This window comes from Vipera ursinii (assembly GCF_947247035.1).
Source record: "Vipera ursinii genome assembly, chromosome: 4".
Lineage (NCBI taxonomy): Eukaryota > Metazoa > Chordata > Lepidosauria > Squamata > Viperidae > Vipera > Vipera ursinii.
Window position 1 is genome coordinate 86041513 of NC_139514.1, and position 23954 is coordinate 86065466.

The 23954-nt window shown below is 41.8% G+C and overlaps 1 protein-coding gene across 1 annotated transcript; it reads left to right on the forward strand.

Annotated features, from left to right (window-relative positions):
* Positions 1-12345: 12345 nt before the first annotated feature.
* LOC310640351 (acetylserotonin O-methyltransferase-like) lies at positions 12346-23742 on the forward strand (the record flags this gene model as incomplete). The annotated part of the gene is made up of 9 exons (XM_083362566.1): positions 12346-12392; positions 12517-12616; positions 15337-15511; positions 17731-17860; positions 18703-18771; positions 20420-20542; positions 22286-22422; positions 22584-22706; positions 23517-23742. The coding sequence occupies 9 exons, from the start codon at positions 12346-12348 to the stop codon at positions 23723-23725; spliced, it is 1113 nt and encodes a 370-aa protein (XP_083218692.1). The 3' UTR covers positions 23726-23742.
* Between the last annotated feature and the right edge of the window lie 212 nt (positions 23743-23954).

Genomic DNA, 23954 nt, shown 5'->3' on the forward strand with positions numbered 1-23954 from the left:
GAACAACGGGCTTTCCAGACTTTGAAGGAAGCCTTCATGAAGGAGCCCATCTTGAAGCATCCTGACCCGCAACGGCCTCCGACATTGCCATTGGGGCGGTGTTACTCCAGGCAACAACGCCCAGCGGTACCCTCTTCCCTTGCGCGTACCATTCATGAAAACTGAACCCTTCGGAGCGCAATTATACAATCTGGGAGAAGGAGCTGCTGGCCATCAAAGTGGCATTCGAGGCCTGGAGGCATCATCTGGAGGGAGTGCGGCATCAAATCGAGGTCCGGACGGACCATAAGAATTTGGAAAGTCTATTATCCAGGCTTTTTATCGGGAAAAATTTCAAATTGCAGGCCAAGATATTATGATTTTAAAGGAGATACCTCCAAAAATTCTTAGAAAACGGAAAGATTTTGCCTTTCTGTCTGATGAGCTTAAGAAGCGACAAATCCAGTTCAGATGGGAAATACCTATTGGAATTGTGGTAAATTATGCAGGGACCAGATACAGATTGGATACAATTTTAAAAGCAAAAGATTTTTATACTAAGGTTCTGAAAGCAGGCTTACCACCGTCTTCTCGAATCAAAAGAACAGAAGTAAGACAAGAAGATAAACAACTGAGTGAAGGGGCAATGTCATTGCCTCTTGAGGAGATGCGGCAGGCGGAGTCTACGGAGCAGAGTTTGGCATTAAAGAAAGACCCAAAAGAACAGAGGATGACAAGAGCTGCATATAAGCGTATGGAAAAAGAGCAAAAACAAAAGCCTGTAACTGGTCCAGTTACGCAAGATGTGGCTGTCTCAGAGCTTGTGGGGGGAGTACGTCCGAAGAGAGCAATAGCTGATCTTTAGGCCATGTTTCAAAGGCTCATGGTCATCAGAGATGGTGAAGTTCCTGACAAATTCACCACAGAAAAGAAAGAAAGTCTGAAACAACATAAAAATGACGTTGTTTGTTTACAAGAGACACATATTGTATTATTGGATTATATGCTCCAAGTCAATAATAGTAAAAATTCTTTAAATTTTTACATCAGAGACTAATCGAACTGGATTATAAAGTTGTTATTATGATGGGGGACTGGAATGGAGTTTTGGTGCCGTTTGAAGACAAGAAGGGATCCTCTAAAAACTTTTCTAATTCGAAATTGCCTAAAGCTTTTTTGATTTGAAGGAAGATCTGGAATTATGGCGGGAAAGGAATATGAGAGACAGACTTGTTCTTACAGAAAATATATGAAAGAATCTTTTGTTATAAATATGCATAGGTACCTTGATAGAAAAGGTTTGGGATGCTAGTCTTATTTTGAATCCATTGGATAATGGGGTATTATTGTAGATTGTGATGTTAAAGAAACTAATTTGATGTTGAATATAAGATGCTCCAAGTCAACAATAGCAAAAATTCTTTAAATTTTTACATCAGAGACTAATCGAACTGGATTATAAATTTGTTATTATGATGGGGGACTGGAATGGAGTTTTGATGCCGTTTGAAGACAAGAAGGGATCCTCTAAAAACTTTTTTAATTCGAAAGTGCCTAAAGCTTTTTTTGATTTGAAGGAAGATCTGGAATTATGGCGGGAAAGGAATATGACAGATAGACTTGTTCTTACAGAAAACATATGAAAGAATTTTGTTACAAATATGCATAGGTACCTTGATAGAAAAGGTTTGGGATGCTAGTCTTATTTTGAATCCATTGGATAATGGGGTTTTATTGTAGACTGTGATGTTAAAGAAACTAATTTGATGTTGAATATAAAAAGGATAGTTTGTTTATTATAGAAGAATGGGTGTCCAAAGTTTCGAATCTTGCAGAGATGTCTAAGATTTTTTGTGTATTTGAAGGATCATTCACAGGAAAGATATATTTCAGTTTGGAGGAGATGGATAGATTATATTTAGAACAAATATGGGGCTAAAAAGTTCCATTTAGCTTATGAGTAGATTTTAGTGGGATATTGTTATTGGTACTTTGATTGTAGTTATGTTAAAGGGGAGTTAAAGCACATTATGAATTTGGTTAATTGTATACTTGCATAATTTTTATTTAGAATATGATTATTATAACTATAATCCTGTATTTAGCTCTGGGAAGTGGGGGGGAAGTGGGTGGTTTTGGGGTGGGGGGATTTGGGGGTAAAACTTTGTTTTTGTAAAACTTTTCAATAATAAAAAAAAAGAATTTGGAAAGCCTGTAGACCGCTCGGAATTTGAACCAATGCCAGATCCCGTGGTCTCTTTTCTTTGCGATGTTCAACTTCCGAGTTCGGTACATACCTAGCGGGCAAAATCAAAGAGCGGATGCTCTGTCCAGGAAGCCCAAATATTCCCGAGTGGAAGACAAGCTTCTGCCCAGGACAGTGATCCCCGTCGAGTGTTTTGCTGCGGTGCGGGAGCCGGTTGATATACGGGCTCGGATCCGGGAGGCACAGCAGCAGGAGGTGTGGGTGGCTCAGCGGAAGGAGGAGGTGGGGCCAGATTCTCCTTGGACGGTCACGGATGGACTCTTGTATTATCGTGACCGGCTCTACGTTCCGGGAGGGCCACTCAGGGGACTCATCCTCAGCCAGTGTCACAATAACCCGGCGGTGGGGCATTTTGGCCTTTTCAAGACCCTGAATCTGGTCTCCCGTACCTTCTGGTGGCCCCGAGTCTGACACGATGTCCAGTCCTATGTCACCTCCTGCATCCCATGCAGGCAGGCCAAGTCAGTGACAGGGGCCCCGCCTGGATTACTGCAGCCCTTGCCGACACCAAAAGACCCTGGGGGGCTGTGTCCATGGACTTCTTGATGGATTTACCCCCATCCTCTGGTTTTACAACAGTGTATGTGGTGGTGGACATGCTGACCAAGATGGCACACTTCATCCCCTGTCGCGGCTTACTGTCAGCCCGCGCCACTAGTCGTATGTTCATTCAGCAGGTGTTTCGGCTGCATGGCCTCCCTGATAGAGTCGTCTCTGATAGGGGGGCCCAGTTTACAGCCCGCTTCTGGCAGGAGTTGATGCATGCGTTGGATATCAAGATTTGCCTCTCGTCCGTGCATCATCCTCAAACTGACGGGGGAACCGAGAAGGTCATCGGTATCCTGGAACAATATCTGCACTGCTACGTCAATCTGCAGCAAAACAATTGGGTGGACTATCTGGCCATAGCTGAGTTTGCATTTAACAATTCGCAGCACACCTTCACACAGATGACACTGTTCTTGGCCAATGTGGGATATCACCCCCGGTTTTTCCCCCTTTCTCCCGTGGACTCACCAGAGCCGGCAGCGAACGACTTCATGGCAGAGTTACAGGCGATCCATCGATTGGTGCGATGTCAGTTAGAGAAGGCCAAGGCCGATTACAAAAGGTTTGCTGACCGGTCAAGGCGGGATACGCCTCCACTATCGGTGGGAGATCGGGACTGGTTGTCCACCAGGAACCTACCGTCAACACGGCCGGTGAGAAAGTTAGATCACCAATATTTAGGACCGTTCCCAGTCGAGGCTGTCATCAATCCGGTTGCCTATCGTTTAACTCTGCCACGTTCCCTGCATGTGCACCCAGTTTTTCATCGGTCTCTGTTGGTCCCTGAGCAACTGGCCTGTCCACTCCGCTGAGCAGAACCTCCCCCATCAGGACCTCGTGATGGAGACTGCACCCCCGAGTATGAGGTCGCCAGCATCAGGGACTCCCGTTGGCTGAAAGGTCGTTTCCAGTACCTGATTGAATGGAAAGGCTACGGACCAGAGGAGTTCACCTGGGAAGACGCGACCGCTGTTCATGCCCCTGCTTTGGTGACCGCTTTTCATGAACAATTTCCATCCCGACCGCATCTGGATCGGCAAACCTGGAGGAAGGGCCCTGCGGTGCGGGATAGTGTTGTGATTCAGGGTCAGCCTGTGGGTTCGGCAGTTGGGTCGGACGATTCAGAGGAGGAGGAGGGGGGTGTTGGAGAGGTTGCTGAGGGTGTTGGAGAGCTTGCTGATGAGAGCCCTCAGCCAGGCCCCTCCCACCTGGTTACAACGCAGACCCAGCTGTGTGAGCCTGACAGCGTGGATGAAGATGACCCACAGCTGGCCCTGTTCAAGGACACCCGACGCAGGAGGCAGTCAATCAGGAGTAAACAGAGGAAGGTAATGGGGCACCTCGGAAGGAGGCAGAGAGAAGCCACGCCCTGAACTGTTTAAAAGGGGAATGCGTGGGAGGGCTGGTTTGCTGAAGGCAACCGTTTGAATAGCTCCTGTTTCATGGTTCGTGTCTTGTTTTTGCTCTCTTTGCTTTTGTGTTCATAAATTTGGCAGGCTTAGTTCCAGCCTCTTGCCTTCTTGTAAAGGGGTTGTCCCTGCCTTATCTGCAGGGCCGGTAGTAGGCTGGTACAGAACAAAGCTATCCTGCATTTTCCCAATCAAATAAAGTGCAAGGTAGCTGATACTACCTCCCTGAAAGAAAGGGAAAAGTTTATGGGAGTGGACAGAGCTGTATATTTTCATGAATGTATATCTTCATAGGTGTCTGTAAAAATGAGGATACACCTGCAATGACTTAATAGCAGCCTTAGGATGTAAACTATATCTAGCATGCAAAGCTATGTTGCTTATAAAGTAGCCTTTCTCTATATAACTTAATGCCAGTCTAATTAAATTTCTTTCATTTACATTACTGATCTTAGGAGTAAAGGAATAGACCCCAAGGTGCACCTTCGTCCTACGGGACCCCTCAGAGGTAAGTATGGGTTGCAATCTATCTCACCAACAGCAGCAGCATGTAGAGGAACTTCACTTCCTGCTACAAAAGTCAGGGCTTAAAGCACCTGAGGCAGAGATAAGGAAGCTTGTTGGAAAGATAGGGAAACATTGTCCTTGGTATCTGGAGTATGGGACGCTCCGTTTACAGGACTGGGTAAAGATAGGGCATACTTTACATCTTGAACCCCGGGCTCCAGTTCAGATATTATATCTATGGTTTCAATGCCGTCACGCAGTGGAAAAATTTGGTTCTGATGCTTTGGCAGGACAACAATTAACCACAAAACATCCACCTGATTATGATAAAATAAAAAATTTCCCCCCTAAATCATCTTTAATTGAACCTTCAGCTCCACATAAAGAGGTTAATTCTTCTGCTTCTTCACAGCCATTGTATACCCCCATGAGGCAAATTTTAGAGGAACAATTAGCAAAAGTGGGGGGAGTGTAGAAGCAATTGCTGACGGGTCTGGTCTCTTTGCTCCAGTTGATGTTCAGATTGCTCTACAGGTTTCTTCTGAATACGCTTACCAAGCATTTGGAAGGTGTCCTACAATACAGTCATATACAGTCATCCCTGCAACGCTCAGAATTGTCTGCTGCTATTTTAGCTTGTTATACCTTTTCTCAACAGCCTTTTAATTTAATCTCTGACTCTCATTATGTGTGTCAACTTATTTTTAATCTTCCAGGTGCTTACATTACACCCAGGATTGACTAATCTCATGGCTCTGTTTTTAACTTTGCAGCAACTACTACAAGACAGAAAGCATTTATATTTTGTTTCTCACATACGCAGTCACTCCACACTCCTGGACCTCTTTCTGAAGGCAACAGTCGTGCTGATACTGCTGTTCATGTTTTACCCACTTTGTTTTCAGATCCTTTCTTCAGTCACTCTTTTTTTCATCAAAATGCCAGGGGGCTGGCGCAAGCTTGCCATATTCCAATTGACCAAGCCAAGCAAATTGTTTCATCCTGTCCCCAATGTTCTGGGCCATCCCCCTCAGGGGACACGGGAGTTAATCCCTGTGGTTTTGCCTCTAATCAACTATGGCAAATGGATGTCACCCATGTTCCCTCCTTGGCTCCCTGGAAGTATATTCATTTATCTATTAATACCTATTCAGGAGCACTTTGGGCCACACCTCAACGAGGGGAAACGGCTAGTCATGTTATTTCTCATCTTTTTTCAGCCATTACTGCCTTGGGCAAACCCTCCTCTTTAAAAACTGATAACGGCCCGGCCTATTCTTCATCGGCCTTTTTGCAATTTTGTACAACCTGGAATATTGTTCTTACTCATGGGCTGCCCTACAATTACAAAATCGTGCTGCTATTGATTATTTGCTTCTGCGTCAGCATTTGGGTTGTGAAAGTTTTGAAGGAATGTGTTGTTTCAACCTTTCAGATGAACCATGAACCATCCAGCACCAGCTCAATATTTTACACAATTTGGCTTCTGATTTGAAAACTGATACTTTAGGATCTTGGTGGGAAACCCTTTGCTTGGCTACCCACAAGTTTATTGGGAAATGTCCTACACTATTTAGTCATTATTTGTGCTATTTTGATTAGTGGGTGCTGTTTTGTTCAGTGTCTCCCTTCCTTTTGCAATATATGTATCACAGCTTTTTGCCCTAAACCCCCTTCCACACTGCCTCAAGGTCAGGTATATGCCTTGTATAAGCAATTGCAAGGATATTCGTCTCCTGATTATGACTCATCCATTAACCCTTTTTACAAGTCCTTGGCTAACAAAAAAAGAAAAGGGTGAGATGTAGAGATGGAGGTGAAGGATATGAAGGGACCATGTGCAGAAAACTGCCTGCCTTAGTATCTTGTTATCTGCATGTCTATGAGCTCATTCCAATTAGCCCTGCCAAGGACTGCCAAGAACCAGCTAGATAAGAGCACCCCACCGTCCTGTGCGCTCCCACAGAGAGGGCCTCCTCAGGGTGCCACCGCTCAAGGAATGTCGGCTGGTGGCCCCCAGGGGGAGGGCATTCTCAGTGGGTGCGCCAGCCCTCTGGAACACCTTACCTACCGAAATCCGGATGGCCCCTGACCTCCGTACCTTCCGTCGCGACTTAAAAACTTTTTTGTTCCAGCAGGCTGGCCTGGCATGATAGCGTTAATTGGGGTCCCAGTTTGTGTGCATTAGTGTTTCTTATTATTTTATTGTTCGGTCTGTATACCTTCCCTTCCTCTGTACACCGCCCCGAGTCCCTCGGGAGAAGGGCGGTTTATAAAAACTAATAAATAAATAAATAAATAAATAAATAAGAGAGACTCTGCCCTGGCTGGGATGTTCGAATGTTCTCTAAGATTGACTAGGGAGTACACCAATAAACAATGCGTTTGCTGTGTTATTTCCTGCTTGTTAAAACTGTATAAATACAATAAACTCTGCATAGGCAGACAGACATTTTGGACACCCTGCGATGACTGGTCTCTGAATCCAACAGCGCATGACTGAGGTTTAGCCTGAGCATCTCATTAAACTCAGTGTAAGTCTGACTTGTAACCTCCTCTTCTTGGCTATCATGCTGATAAGACTTCATCTACTAAATTAAGAAGTACATGTGAAGAATTGCCTGCATTACCTGTAAGAAACTACTAATTTACTATCCGTTTTTTCTGTGCTTTTTCTTTGTAGAGTATTAGGCCAGTTCTCCCATGGGCTTTGGAGAAATTTATAGTAATTTCAACTTTGAAATAAGAAACTGTCTACATCTTTTGAAACTGCACAATAAAAGAGCTTGAAAAGTATAATGATGAATGCATCTACCTAAAAGAAGGGCTATGGATAATAGCCCTGGTTGTAGTCTTCTGATTAATAGCTATCATTAATTCTTCTCTTACTTTTTATCTATATTTTTATCTATTGTTTGGGAAGTAAGAGATTTGAAAAGGCAAAACTAAAAAAAATGGGAACATTTTATATAAATACCATAATAATTCAATTCTTTATTTTATTAACTTGATTAGTAAACTCCTTACAATGGAACATAAGTCTGTATTTTTGGAAGGAGGGGGAAGGAAGGAAGGAAGGAAGGAAGGAAGGAAGGAAGGAAGGAAGGAAGGAAGGAAGGAAGGAAGGAAGGAAGAGATTTTCTGTGTCTTGGGCATAGATACAATTTCAGTCAATTTCATGAGGGAGGGAGAAAGAAAGGGAGAGGGGGTCCATCCTTCACTGTTTTATAAATGTCAGTGAAATTGTAATAAGGTAAGTGTCAGGCTTGAAAGACCAGGTCAAAACATGAAGATTCAATTAAACTGATTTATTGCTAAAAGCCTATCTTTTCAACAAATGATCAACTCCTATTTAGAGAAAGATAAGGAACAATGGCACTAAGTCAATGGACTTAGTTCCTTACCCTCTTTTGGAAACAATTACTGAAAAGACCTAATGCCAACAAGCAGAACTAGACATCCTAGAGACAAATTTTGCAACTAGTCTGTCCCAGGTAACCACAAGGCAACCCAATTCCATAGAGTACTGGGGCTTGTTCTGTAACTCATTTATGAGATCCCTTAAATCAGGGGTATCAAACTCAATTTCATTGAGGGCCACATCAGCATTGTGGTTGCCCTCAGAGGGCTGGGTGGGTGTGGCTTGGGTGTAGCTAGGATGGGCGTGGCCTAATGGGTGGGCATGGCCAGCTCAACATCACTTACTTCAGGGGTTCCTAGGTAGGACTGGGGCAGTTCTGAGGGTTCCTCCCACCCTCCCTCCCTTTCTCCCTCTGTTCCTTCCTTCTTCCCTCCCACTCTCCATTCCTTCCTTCCTGTTCCTTCGTCCCTCCCTCCCTTTTTATTTATAATGTTTATTTATTTATAATGAGACTTGTATGCCACCCTATCTCCCGAAGGACTCAGGGCAGCTAACAACAATAAAATACAAATATATACAAATATTAAAAAGAATTAAATTGTGTCAATGTCTCACTAAAACCAATAAAAACATTTAAAAACATAATTAAAAATCCCATTATCATCAGTCCAGGTCGGCCTGTTGTAAAAGATATGTCTTAAGGTCATGGCGAAAAGACCGAAGGTCTGGGGTCATCCGGAGCTCCTGGGGGAGTTGATTCCACCAAGCAGGTGCCCCAACAGAGAAGGCCCTCTCCCTGGGGGTCACCAGCCGACATTGTCTGGCCAATGGCACCCTGAGGAGGCCTCTCTGTGTGAGCGCACAGGGCGATGGGAAAATGTTCCTGGCAGCAGACGGTCCTGCAAATATCCCGGGCCTAAGCCATGTAGGCCTTTATAGGTAAGAACCAGCACCTTGAATCTCACCTGGAGGGCAACCGGTAGCCAATGCAGCTCACGCAGGAGGGGTGTAATAAAGGAATATCGGGATGCTCCCATCACAACCCGTGCAGCCGCATTCTGCACCAGCTGAAGCCTCCAGGTGGTCTTCAAGGGCAGCCCCATGTAGAGGGCATTGCAGTAATCTACCTGGGAGGTGACGAGCACATGAGTGACTGTACGTAAAGCATCTCGGTCCAGATAGGGTTGCAACTGGCGCACCAGGCGAACCTGTGCAAATGCCCCCCTGGCCACGACTCCAACATGATCTTCTAAACTGAGTCGTGCATCCAGGAGGATGCCTAAGTTGCACGCCCTATCAATGGGAGGTAACACCTCTCCCCCCATAACCAAAGATGGAAGATCTTGGACTACATGAGATGCCGATATGTAAAGCCACTTGGTCTTGGCCGGATTGAGCTGGAGCCTGTTCTTCCCCATCCAGATTCGTACCACTTCCAGGCACCGGGACATCACGTCGAGGGCATCACTGGGTTGGTTCGGGTTGGAGATGAAAAGCTGGGTATCATCCGCATATTGATGATACCTCACCCCGAAACCATGGATGATCTCACCCAGTGGCTTCATATAGATGTTGAACAGGAGGGGAGAGAGGATCGACCCCTGAGGCACCCCACAATCAAGGGGCCTCAGGGTTGACCTCTGTCCTCCTGCCAACACTGTCTGCAAACGGCCCAAGAGGTAGGAGGAGAACCACCATAAAACAGTGCCTCCCACTCCCAACCCCCGGAGACGTCGCAGCAGGATACCATGGTCGATCAAAAGCTGCTGAGAGATCTAATAGGACTAGGACAGAGGAATAACCCCTATCCCGAGCTTGCCAGAGATCATCCACCAGCATGACCAATGGCGTCTCCATGCTGTACCCAGGCCTGAAACCCGATTGGTACGGATCCAGATACTCAGTTTCCTCCAGGACCAATGGGAGTTGCTGTGCCACCACACTCTCAACAACCTTCGCAAGAAAGCGAAGGTTGGAGACAGGATGAAAGTTATTCAAAATGGCCGGGTCCAGGGCAGGTTTCTTGAGGAGGGGCCTTACTACCGCCTCTTTCAAGGTGGCAGGGAAGCACCCCTCACTCAAGGAAGCATTAATAACTGCCAGGAGCCAGCCTCGTGTAACCTCCTGAGCCGCATAAACCAGCCAGGAGGGACATGGGTCCAACAAACACGTGGCGGCACTCAATCTACCCATGATCCTGTCCACTTCATCTGGAGTCACAGGATCAAACTCCTCCCAAATAATATCGGCCAGACCAGTTGTTTCCCACTCATCAGATCCTGCCCAGTCAGAGTCCAGACCGTTCTGAATCTGAACGACTTTGTCCAGCAGATGCTGACTAAACTCCTACAAGGGATCTTCCCCTGTCCCCTGATTTAAAAGGGAACGGGTCACCTTAAACAGGGCGGCCAGGCGATTATCTGCAGACCCAATGAGGGTGGCGAAGTAAGCACGCTTCACCACCTCCATTGCCACAAGGTAAGATCTAGTAAAAGATCTTAACTGTGTTCGGTCAGATTCGGACCGACTGGATCTCCAAATGCTCTCTAGGCCCCTCCTCCAGCGTTTCATCTCCCGTAGGTCCACGGAAAACCAAGGGGCCAATGGGGACCTGTGCAGGGTAAGAGGCCGCAAAGGCACAACGCGGTCAAGAGCCTCAGAAGCAGCCTGTTGCCAGGCGTCAACCAAGGTATCGACCAGGCTGTGGGAAAGGGAGGCAGGAATCAGTCCAAGCGCCGTCTGAAACCCTTCTGGGTTCATCAGGCGTCTGGGGTGGAACCACCTGGTTGGTTCCGCCTCCCAGCAGTGGGAGGTGGCATGATGGAGGCCCAGCCGCAGGAGATAATGATCTGTCCATGAGAGGGGTTGAATAGATGGAGAAACCCCACCCAGACCATTAAGCCACTGCCTGGAGATATAAATAAGGTCGGGCGTGTTTCCCCCCTCGTGGGTAGGACCCTGAATAATCTGGGTCAGGTCCATGGCCATCATGGAAGCCATGAACTCTCGGGCCACTCCCGACGTCTCCCCCAAGGAAGGCAAGTTGAAATCCCCCAGAACCATAACTCTGGGAAACTCAACCGCCAACCCTGAGAGAGCATCGAGCAGCCCGGCAGGGCCGTTGCCATGCAGCTGGGAGAAAGGTATGTGAGCAACAGGCCCAACTGACCTCCAGGGCCCCACCTCAGGAGGAGGGACTCACATCCGCCTATCTGCGGGGCTGTGGCCTCCCGCGGACAAAGGGCCTCCTTGATGACAACTGCCACCCCTCCGCCCCCACCCTGAGCCTGAGGCTGATGCAGCACATGGAAACCTGGTGGGCATAATTCAATCAAAGGGACTCCTCCCTCCAGGCCCAACTAAGTTTCCGTAATGCATGCCAGGTCTGCATCTTCCTCCTCGATCAAATTCCGGATGAGGGGAGCTTTATTCACCACAGACCTGGCATTCAAATAGACCAGCCTGAGCTCAGGTACCTGTCCTCCCCCACCCCCGGAAAAGCAGGATGAAGCCAGAGGGTCGGAGCGCACCACCGCTCGAAGATAGCGGGGGCGCGATCCCAGATTTCGATATGGCCCTCTGTTCATCCATCTGCCGCCATTCCCAATCACCGTGGGGATCACTGTCCCCACCCCATCCCCTCGGGCCCCAAGACCTCCCACCCCGGCCCCCCCATCGCTGCGACCGTCTACCAACCTAGACTGGGAAAGGTCCGGTAAAATTCCCCCATCTTTCTGCCGGGCCTTATGTCCCTCCCCCCTCCCTAACCCATTAAAAAGTTTAAAAAGAAAATCCCTAAGCCTCCTTTTTGTGCCATGCCACCTCTCGGGGTCCCAGTACCCGTCATTAAGGAACCGGCGGCATAGATTAGAAGGCCACACCTGGGAGAGGGGGGAATCTCTCAGGGCAAGCAGTTTGCCCATGGAATAAGCCCTCCCTTCCTTCGCCTTCTCATCTCTTTCCTTCCCCCACACTCAGGAAGGGGTGATGGGAGAGGGAGGGATTGCCAGCACTAATATGTTGCTGCTGGCCATTCCTATACTATGTGGGTGGGTGGAGAATCTCTGTACAAAAAACACTCTAGAGAGCATAAATGGATAGAGATAGAGCAATTACTCTATTCTTTATTTTCCTCCTTATCAGATTTTTTTTCTAGTAAAGAAAAGCTGAAGCAGTTAGAAAATCATGGAAGGAAGCACAGTGTTGTATAAAGGCTTCTTTAAAGCTTATCATAACTGCACAATATTATGTCCAAGAGGAAAACATGGATGTCCATGGGGTCAGAGGGCGTCAAGATCAAGGTCGCGCTGACTTATTCCTGGTTAGTAATTGCATTACAGTAGTTTTTTTTTTCTTTGCTATATTAAACATTCTGTAGGATCTAGAAAAAGAGAAAGGTGACAGCTGGCCTTGCAAACTGGAGATATTTGATTTAATCTGAAAAGGACTGCTGTAGAACTTCCTAAGGACACAATGAGTTCATCTGAAGAAACTGAAAATATTAAAATGTTATTTCATCACCACCATGCATTTATAGTTTCAAAGGTAAGGTACATAATACATATAAATAATGTATTAAGCATTAAAAGTATTAAAGAAACATTCTGTTCTTCGTCTGTATAAATTTCAATGGATATAAAATATCAATTTTACAAACTTTATTCAGAATTATATGCAGTTAATCCTCATTTTATTACTGTAACTGAGCCCTGAATTATGGTCGCAAGTCATTACGCTGGTAAGTAAATTTCTGGATTTTTTATGGCAGTTAAGCAAATAGCATAGTTCTTAGGTCAACACTGCCATTGTTAACCGAACATTAATTCATTAAGCAAATCCATTCATTTGAATGGGCCGTTTTACCGCAAATTGGCAAAAAGCACCGTGAAGCACAATCATGTGACTTCATAATGCTGCAGGAGGTAGAAAAGTCTGACCCCACCCTCAACATGTATTCACACGACCACAGGGAGACAGTGCAACCATTTATGATGCGTGACATTCCTTTACAGGCTGCAAAGCACCCATTCTGTAGCAAGTGAAAGTTCAAATTTTAAAATAAAATTCATCTACTAACTTTAAATGATACAGGAAAACGCTCCTGTATCTAAGGTACAAATTAAACAAATATTTTTTTTAAACTGAAAGTGGTAAAAGATGTATTCCCTTTTGAGTGGCATAAAAAAAGTGTATGGATCTTTTGTTGCCAAAACTTTGTCAATTGTATGAAGATATTTTTGGTTAGAGAAGTTTATCACTAACATTTAATCAGGTTTATATTACATTTACAGCATGCCAAAAGCATGTAAAGATCACACTCAGTGTGCTAATTATTGTACAAACTCATTGGTAATGTTGATGCAAATATTTTAACAGCAGTGTTGGCACAGCAAGTGACATTGTTTCTTACAAAAAATAGTCAAGCAGGGTTTATAAAAACTAGGCTTCTGCTATTAGGCAACATTGAAAGATCTGCAGATTAGTTCATAATTTAGTCTAACACAAATTGGCTTTATTTGTTTATTTCTAAACTACACACTACTAGCTCAGTGTTTGTGCAATAAATAGATTCCTTTAGCAAAATAGCATGATACTCTATTAACTGCTCCAAATTGAAATTGGATGTGTGAAGAAAATCCATGAAAATTTGGTTAACCATCCATTTAAGGAATATTAATTCTGTATTTGTACCAAATGATTATATAGTTCAATGTGCATATACCAAAAGATATAACTCAATTGGTAACTTTTAATATAACTAAAATTAGAGAGAGGTTTCTTTAGATAATGATAAATGGGAATGTATTAAACCTTACTATTTGGGGAAAGGTGACACTAAAAAAAAGAACATTAGTCCCAGATTAATTTGTATTCTAAGGGAATTCCAGTTTGCAGATCTGAAATATCTTCAGAAAATAAATCTTTATTTAGAAAGGTTCTGTGAGATTCTTTGATTCTGAGAATTACTTTACAGAAAACACAATTTTCAATTAATGAGGAAGGATTCTGTTTTCTGACTCTGAAGCTATATCACCATACTTGACTATTGTATGAAATATTGGAAATCAAAAAATGGTGTTAATTTTCTGATTTAAGCAACTTTAGAATATACATATATAGCACCTTCAGTTGGATAGACAGTTTTAGGATCCAAATATATTAAAACTCCAGTATCTCTGGAAATAATTATTTTGGTTTGAAAATTATGGAATGTAATGTCCATAAAAAAGATTTGAACCTTTTCCCTTGGCAATTTTAGAAATTATTAGAAAATCCAGCTATAAAAAATTGGGAGAAAACTGTCAGAAATAGTGCTTTGTTGGAGATGTAATAAAGATAATGCTTCTTTATAAAACATGTTTCTACAGTCCTACACTTACCAGGTTTTGGAAGAAGGTAATGAATTATATAAATATGATTGTATAACAAAACCTAAAATTTTCAGAGATATTTTGACTGACATACCTAGTACATGGAATTTGTCAAAAGGAACCAGGAACCATGGTGGAGCAGGGGTTAGAATGCAAGCTAACTCTGCCCACAGCTTAACAGGCTGGAGGTTGACTCAGCCTTCCATACTTCTGAGGTTGATAAAATGAGGACCCAGCTTCTGGGGGCAATATGTTGACTCTGTAAAACACTTAGAGGGGGCTATTGCTATTGCTACTGTAAATGGATTCTCTGTACCCCTATTAAGCCATAAGACTAATATGCACCATTGGAAAGATAAATGTATGGCCCTATTTATTCGATGAATTGAAGACCTGACAGTACTTACCACTTATGAGAATGTAGACTTTGGCTTTGTATGGGCAAGTATAATGAAATATGGGATTCATTTATATAAAATATGGTAGGTTAAAAATGTTAGTCATATAAATGCATTTAAAAATCAATGCATAATTAAATAATATTTGCATTAGATAAGTATATATAGAATTATAACTGTTTACGGTTATAATGAAATATGCTATTTTTGGTTGTATTTATTTCACAAAGAGGATTCTTTTCCCCTCTTTTTTGGAAAAGTATATATCTCCATCATTATTATCTTTGTCTTTTGCTCCTTTTCTTTCTCTCTTTTTTGTTTATCCATTAAAAATCAGTAAATAAAAATAAAAAACATGCTCCCACAATCTTTGACCACTGAACAGCAAATATGATTCTTTGTGTGATCTGGAACTCTAAAAAGTTTAAATCTGTAATCTGTAGGATCTGCAATCCTTCTTTTTTGTGCCTCCTCTGACTTCTTTATTTCTTTGCAGATCATATTTACTGCCAGTCACTTGGGTGTCTTCGATTTGCTGAGAGAGTCAGGGGAACTGATCTCCCCTGCAACTGTGGCTGAGCGCTTGAAGACCAGTCTTACCGGGATGCAGAGGCTGCTGGGGGCCTGTGTGGAGTTAAAGGTCCTGAAAGTGGAATGGAAGGATGGCAAAGGTGATCCTAATTATCAGGAGGAAGCAGTTAGGGTTGTTTTAAAATGACCACATAGCGTTATTTTCCATGAGGAGTATCTGGCCATTCTTTTCTCATTCTTCTTTTAATTTATTTACTATAAAATCGTTATATATAAAATGATCAGTGAGATAAAAGCCCAGTCTACCACAATTCCAATAAAGAAGAAAAATAAGCGCTCAAAAGAACTCTCAGACTCAGAACAAAGAATTGCAACAAAAGTAAAAAAATATCTTAAAAAGCTTCTTTCACCATGTAGAAAAAGAGAAAAAAGTCAATGAAATGATTGGCCCATTACTGTGAGAAAATGGCAAGGTGACGAGCAGTACGGAAAAAACAGAACTGCTTAACTCATTTTTTTGCATCTGATTTTATACAAAAGGGAAAAAAACCAATCTGGCCTATTTAAAAAATGTGAAATGCACAATAGGAATGCAGATCAAAATAAGAAAGAAAATGGTAAGAGAACACTGATCCACTCTAGACAACTTCAAATCACCAGGACCAGATGGGTTGCATCCCAAGGTTCTGAAAGGAATTGGCAGACGTGATCTCAGAACCACTGAACTGTATCTTTCAAAGATCCTGGGGCACTGGGGAACTATCAGATGATTCAAAAAGGGCTGATGTAGTTCCTACATTCAAAAAAGGGGAAAAAAGGATCCAGGAAACTACAGATCTATAAATCTGACATCAATACTTGGGAAGATTTTGGAAAACATAATCAAGCAATAAATCTGTGAACACCTATAGGCAAACAAACAAACAAACCAGAATTTGTCAAAAATTGATTATGCCAGGGAAAACCTATTGCATTCTTTGACAATGTCACAAAATAGTAGACAAGAGAAATGCTGTTGATATTATTTACATAAATTTCAATAAGGCATTTGACAAAGTAAAGAACAACTTACTACTTGATGAGGTAGAAAAATGTGGCTTAGATAGCATCAGCACCAGATGGATTCATAATTGGCTGACCACACTCAACATGTAGTCCTTAATGGCATCTACATGGAGGGAGGTATGCAGTGGGGTACACCAAGGTTCTATCTTAGGCTCAGTACTTTTCAATATCATCATCAATGATTTAGATGAGGAATAGAATGGGAACTCATAAAATTTGCAGATGACACCAAGCTGGCAGGAATAGCCAACACTCCAGAAGATAGGCACAGAATGATCTCAACAGACTTGAACATTGGGCCCTATCTAACAAAATGAAATTCAATCATGAGAAAAAAAGGTTCCACATTTAGGCAAGAAAAACCAAATGTACAGATACAGAGTAGGTGGCATCTGGCTTAATAGTAGTAACTGCAAGAGGGATCCTGGAGTCCTAGTGAAAAATCACTTAAATATGAGCCAGCAGAGTGCTGCAGCTACAAAAAAAGCCAATGCAGCCCTAAGCTCCATTAAGAGAGAGATAGAATCAAGATCACGTGAAGTGTTAATACCACTTTATAATGCCTTGGAAGAACCACACTCTGAATAAGATGTTGAGACTCTAGAAAGAGTGGAGAGAAGAGCAACAAAGATGATTAGGGGACTGGTGGCTAAAACATATGAAGAAATGTTGCAGGAATTGGTCATGTCTAGTTTAATGAAAAGAAGGACTAGAGGTAACATGATAGCAATGTTCCAATATCTCAGGGGTTGCCACAAAGAAAGGAGAGTCAAGCTATTCTCCAAGGCACCTGAAGGGAGGACAAGAAGCAATGAATAGAAACTAACCAAGGAGAGAAACCACCTAGCATTAAGGAGAAATATCCTGGCAGTGAGAACAAATAATCAGTGGAATGACTTGCCTCCAGAAGTTTAGGTATTCCAACACTGGAGTTTTTTTTAAGAATCATTTGTCTGAAGAACCATTTGTCTGAAATCTTATAGGGTTTCCTGCTTGAGCAGGCAGTTGAATTAGAAGACCTCCAAGGTCCCTTCCAACTCTGTTATTTGTTTGTTGTTATTCAGTTTTGCTTATTAATTTCTCATGTTATGAATCTTATGTTCAGAGAACTCAGCCACTTCATTTCAGGAACTCTTTTTGGAATACCAAATCAAATGTTTTTTTGGATTTCAGGATTTCAAACAAACTGTAATCATTTACAATGAACCTCATGCTTTGCTTTTATCACATGTATAAGGAATTCAGCAAAGGGGTTTTGAAGTAATTGTCTTTTATCTTATGCTTTCATTTTCAGATCTTTATGGAAACACAGAGTTTGCCAACCTCTTTCTGGCTAAATCAAGCCCAAAGTCTCAGTATTATTCCATGAAGTTCTATTCAGAAACTATTTATCCTGCAATGCAATACTTGCCTGAAGCTGTGAGGTAGGAAGGGAGTATCGGTAAAGTAAAAATCGTTTCTCAAAGACAATATTAAAGACCAGAACTGGTAGGCTTCCTTTCCCACAAGCAACAGAGATTTGTATTCTGTATCATTTGCATGATTATTCACTCAACTACTGTAAAAGCATCATCACTCAATATAATCTGCCTATTTTCTCAGTTGTCTCTTCTGAGATCAAAGAAGTAATGACCTTTGCATCTCAAGATCTGTTTAATTCTCTGCTGCTTACAAGACATGGAGTTTCAACAGACGCAGTGGTGATGAACCGATTCCACACACCCATTTCCTTTTGGACTTTTCCAGCTGTGTTATTTATTCATTTAATCAATATTTAATTGTTGCTCAATGTCTTTGGAAAAGATGCCTTTGCAACCCACAGACACTTAGAAAGCCAGCTTGTAAAAATTAGGTTTAAGATTTTTAATCTGATTAAAAACATTGTCCTAGCATTTTAATTTAGAAAGACACTTTGATGATTGCAAGCAAAACTCAGTTCATGAAATATCAGAATTCAGGTGTTTAATAATTAAAGTGACCAAAAATATTGCGCAAAAGGTTTGGCTAAAGGAATTTAATAACTATTTAATGATAAAAAACAGTGAAACAAGATGGACGTAAAGAGTCAGTTTCTGTCAGATTCATTCACTTCATAGGTTTCCATTATTGTTTTGAGCCTGTGATATTTTTGGAGTAACTTTTGCAAGTTATATTATTGTGCTATTTGAACAGAAGCACTATTTTGATCCTGGGGAAGTAGAAGAATATAATCGCTAATGGTACTTTTGTTGTTTTCAATTAAAAAAAACCATATAATCTGCTACAGGGATGGGAAACCTCCAATTCAATCAATATATGGCATTTCTTCAAAAGAATTTTATGGACCTCAGTACAGGTAAAATAGGATTTTATGACTTCCTTTTGTAAAGATTGGACAGTAAATAGCTGTTTTGGTTTTATATATCAAATCTCACTTTGCAGCTCTGCAAATATTTTCATGGAAGTTTTTTTTTTAAATAAAGAAAAAGACTAGACAAGCAGTGCTACCCACCAACACTGACTTTGGCCAATCTGCCACAATCAGAGCCAAAGCCCAGTTTTGCTGTAATGATCATCACACTATTACATCCACCCTACAATAACAAATTTGGAGCCTGGGTTGCGAATCAGCCAATTTATCCCCACTGGATGGTTTGCAAGAAGAAGAAGGTATGGAGAGATTCACTGAATATTGTTTTCATAATTTGGGATGGGGAGTTTCTTGTTATCTTCTGCTTCCCAAATCCCAATTCATTATTTCCTGGGCTTTGCATAATGTTGCTTACCCTGAAAGAACAGTAGCTATGTTTGGATCTTAGTGAAGCATGAATAATATACATACTTTCCCATGTCTTTTCTGTCTTATGATGTTTTGTTCTTCCAGTCTTCAGTCTCTTTTTGCTGGAACTGAGGTATTCCCTTCAACCTGTCTCACTTATCAAGAATTAATTTTCAAAAGGGAAAACTGAAATCTACAACTAGAGCTAAGTCAACTACATCTCAATTGCTAGAATGTGCAATTCTAGCAATTCTAGCAAAGCACAGGAACAAAGATGCTTTCATTCATTATCCAGAGATTTTCCCAAATCCTTATCATGCATCTCCTGTTGCTCAAATGCCAGCCTACAAGAATGTTGACTTTTGAGATTCTTCCAGGACAGATGATCCTAAGGCAAATATTGGCATTTTTAGCAATTTAGCAATTTTGGCCAGGAATTGCTCAGGGTAATTTATCTAGGTGCTAATGCCATCAAATCTTCTCTTTAAAACCAGAAAAGTAACACAAACTCCTGCAGAAACCATGGCCACATAATGAAAAAAATATAATTCTAGCTTTATGATCACATGTTAATCATATAGTAGTTCATGCAGTTGTTAATCATCTGCCAAGACAAATTTCAATTCTAGATCAAAGGAAGGTGTTGAAAGCTTTTTCAGGTTCATAGGTGAGGCTTGGAGTCTGCATGGATCTTTCTGATTTTCAGCTCATTTATGATCTGGGTGGAAAGTCTCCCAGGAAACACTCAGTCCCTGAGCTACCACCCAATGTCCTAGGAATACCACCATGGGAGGTGGTTGACTATTTCTGTACTCCTTTGTCTTATGTACTGAGTGCCAGCTTCCCTGAGTGACAAAGTGATAGCAAAGAAAATATGTGCATCATCTTCTGTTCAAGGCTCCCTGGATGCTTTGCAAGGAGTAGATATGGAGAGATGTGCTGAATATTGTTTTCAAAATCTTGGGATGTGTCTGTATTCTTTTTCTTGTTACCTTTGACTTAAAAACCTCATTTATTTATTATTTCCTGGTCTTTGCATAAAGTTGATTACCCCGAAAATGAATAGTATGCAAAGTAGCTATGATAGGATCTTAGTGAAGCATGAATAATATACAAACTTTCCCATGTCCTTTTCGTCTTATGATGTTTTTTTTCTTCTAGTCTTCACAACTTCCATATAGTTGTGTCTCTGTTAATCATCTCCCAATGCAAATTTTAATTCTAGTTCAAAGGAAAGCACTGAAAGCTTTTTCAGATTCATGAGCGAGGCTTGGAGTCTGTATGGAAAAGAAGTGGTGTCTGCCTTTGACCTTTCTGATTTTCATCTCATTTATGATCTGGGTGGTAAGTAACTGAAAGTCTTCATTATGCCAATTTGATACTATGTGATATTCTGGAGAGACTGGATTGAAAGACTTTCAGGCTCTGTCAAGTCATGTAATTCCCTGATTGTAAAAGTAGACTTATAGAATCCTATCCTGTGATCTTCTTTGTTTTGAACCTTATTTGTAAATACCCAATTTTAAAATGGCTTAGCTTGTCAGAATTACTGACTGGGTTACACTAAGTATCAACAGTCCTGTGACTGTTTGGAAAGAGGTGGGGGCATTTTTGAAGATGAAAGCACTCTTTTCCTTCCTTTTCTCTCCCTTGTCTGCTATGATATTGCCGTGATGATTGAATTAAAAGAGAGCCAGCAGGTGCGTTGATTAGGAATCTAATGATAGCCTCGGTAGAACATACACATAGTTAGTCCAGTTACCTCAGGGGGCCTTTAGGGTCATGGAAATTCTCCCAGGAAACACACAATGTCCCTGAGGTACCACCCAATGTCCTTGGAATGCCATCATGGGAGGTGGTTGACTATTTCTGTACTCCTTTGTCTTATCCACTGAATGCCAGCTTCTCTGTGTGACAAAGTGACATCCAAGAAAATGTATCAATATGTTCTGAGGAACCCATCTTAATTCAGCTGTATAAACATGTATAGCTTATCAAGGCAAACACTGGGACTCTGCCGGTTTTCAAGCCATACCTGAAAACCAGCAGAACAGGTGTAGTGGTTAAGGCATTCAGTCCCTTCCTTGCCTGGTATGATATTGACATGATGCGCTGAATGAAAGGTGAGCCAGCTGGTGTGATGGTTAAGGCATTCAGGCTAGAAACTGAGAGAACAGAAGTTCTAGTCCAGCTGAGTGACCTTGGGCCAGTCATTTTTTTTCAGCCCTATGAAGAAGGCAATGGCAAACCTATACTGAAGCCTTGCCAAAAAAACAAAACAAAACAACAATAAAACAAAAAATCACACTATCCTGCAAGGGCTTATCCTGGCTGGAATGGGACAATTCACCACTACCACCTGGCCACAGGACACCTCGTCCAAGGCAACACATCACAGGGACAACTTGCCATGAGCCTGGGCCTTCCACTCTGGATTCCAAAGTTGGCCTGGTTGAGGGAAGTGAACACACACAGAAACACAGAAACACAGACAGTCAGAGAGAAATACACACACACACACACACACACACACACACACACACACACACACACACCAAGCATTCTGAGCTTGGGGATTTTTATTAGCATCCATGCTGGCAAGCTGCCAATTGCACCCTGAGCTTGGAGGGAAGGACCTTTCCTTCAACATCTGCATGCACACACATACACCCCACCCCATTTCAAGCTTGGGGACTTTTATTTGCATCTGAGCTGGTAAGCTGCCAATCACACCTGGGCTTGGGGAGAAAGACCTCTTCTTCGGTGTGTTGTATGTGTGCTACACAACCTGTCAGTCAGCGTTGTAAAATATTTTATTTATTGACTGATTAAATTGTACACCACCCAGAGCCACTTGGTGAGGGAGATGGGCAGTTAATAAGTTTAATATATAAATAAACAATCAAACACACATTAATGAATATACTTCTTTAAATCACAATATTATATATCTGTTTAGCACAGCTATATGAAAAATAAAATAATGAGGTAAGCTAAAATCATAACAAATGTTCTAGTAAATTGTTAAAAATGCAGAATATTTTCCTTACATAGTTCCTTTTTTTGCATTGTGCTCTTTTTTTCAAGGAAGTAGCAGTGGCTTAGCTAAGGAATTGATTTCAGTGTACCCAAATTGTACTGTGAAACTTCTTGACCTTCCTGGAGTTGTGGAAATATCAAAAAAATATAATGCATTTTCAGATGAATCCCAGATCTCTTTCCATGAAGGTAATATGTGCTTTGAATCAATACCTCTGCCATTTCAAAGCAGTAGCTGAAAAAAAGTATCATTGTAGAAACCAGCTTTACAAACAGGAGAAGAAATTGTTTCTCCAAGTTAATAGAATTAACAAATTTCTACCTTATAAAGAGATGTATTCTTATTACAGGGGATTTTTTTAAAGATCCAATTCCTGAAGCAGATCTTTACATCTTATCAAGAGTCTTGTATAATTGGAGTGATGAAAAGTGCATCCAGCTGCTCACAAAAGTATTTACAGCCTGTAAGCCAGGTAAGCATTGCTAGAAAGAGAAAAATTGCCATTTCTGAATGAGAAGACAACCAGATCCATCCATAGTGTTTTTATGTACTTGTATCAACCCCGATAATGTACAGACAGTGCTCACCGTATGACCTAAAAGGGGCTCAGAATTTTGGTTGTAGGTCACTGCAGTCATTAAGTGATACAGGTGGTCCTTGACTTATTTATTTAGTGACTGTTACAACAGCACTGGAAAAAGCGACTTATGACGGTTTTTCGTGCTTACGGCCATTGCAGCATCCCCATGGGCACAGGATCAAAATTCAGATCCTTGGCAACTGGTTCATATTTATGATGGTTGTGGTGTCCTGGTGTGATGTGATCATGATTTGCTTCTGTGAAGCAAATTCAGTGGGGTGGAGAGAAGAAGGCAGGGAGCAGAACTGAGGCTTCCTCGGCCACAGCAGCTTTTTGTGTGCTTCCTAACCAACACTGAAGCATTACTATATTATGGAATCCAGTTCCTTCCGTAGGTGACTATGAGAGCATGGGAAGCAATCATGTGGTAAATGAGCTAAAGTGGCATATGTTATGAGTTAGGTGTGATGAAGGATCCAAAGTTGGCATAACATTTTTATATCTTTTAGGTCTCTCAGGAGACTAAATTGGAGCATGAACTTAGTCTAGGGAGAAGGAGAACAATTTCCAAAACAATATTTTTAGAAGACTGGGAAAGTGATGGGATAAACGTCACAACCCTAAAAATGAAAATGAGATGCAAGGGCATTACCTCTTTTGTAGGCAACGTATTACTGATTTCACAAATTACTTTTGCAACAGGTGGTGGAGTCTTAGCAATGGACCCTATTATTGATGAAAAAATATCTGGGTCACTTCCTGGACATTTGTACTGCATTATAATGTTGCTTTTGACAGAAGGAAAAGCACGGAAAGAATCAGAGCATCGAATGCTCTTCCAAACTGCTGGCTTTAATGATATTCAGTTTAAGAAAGGAAATGTCTATGATGTCATTTTGGCCAGAAAATAATATTCAACATGTTTAATTCCGACTAAATGTTAGATAATTCAAATAATAAAAATGCTTTTACTATTGTCTTTATTCTAGTGTATAGACATATCTATTTACTATACTAACCTTATCATCTGTCTATTCATTACTTTGATTTTCATCACTGGAAGAAAGCAATATTCAACAATCATAGGGAAAAACAGTGCCTTCAAGAACCAAGCCATCATACACCCATTAACATTCCTGA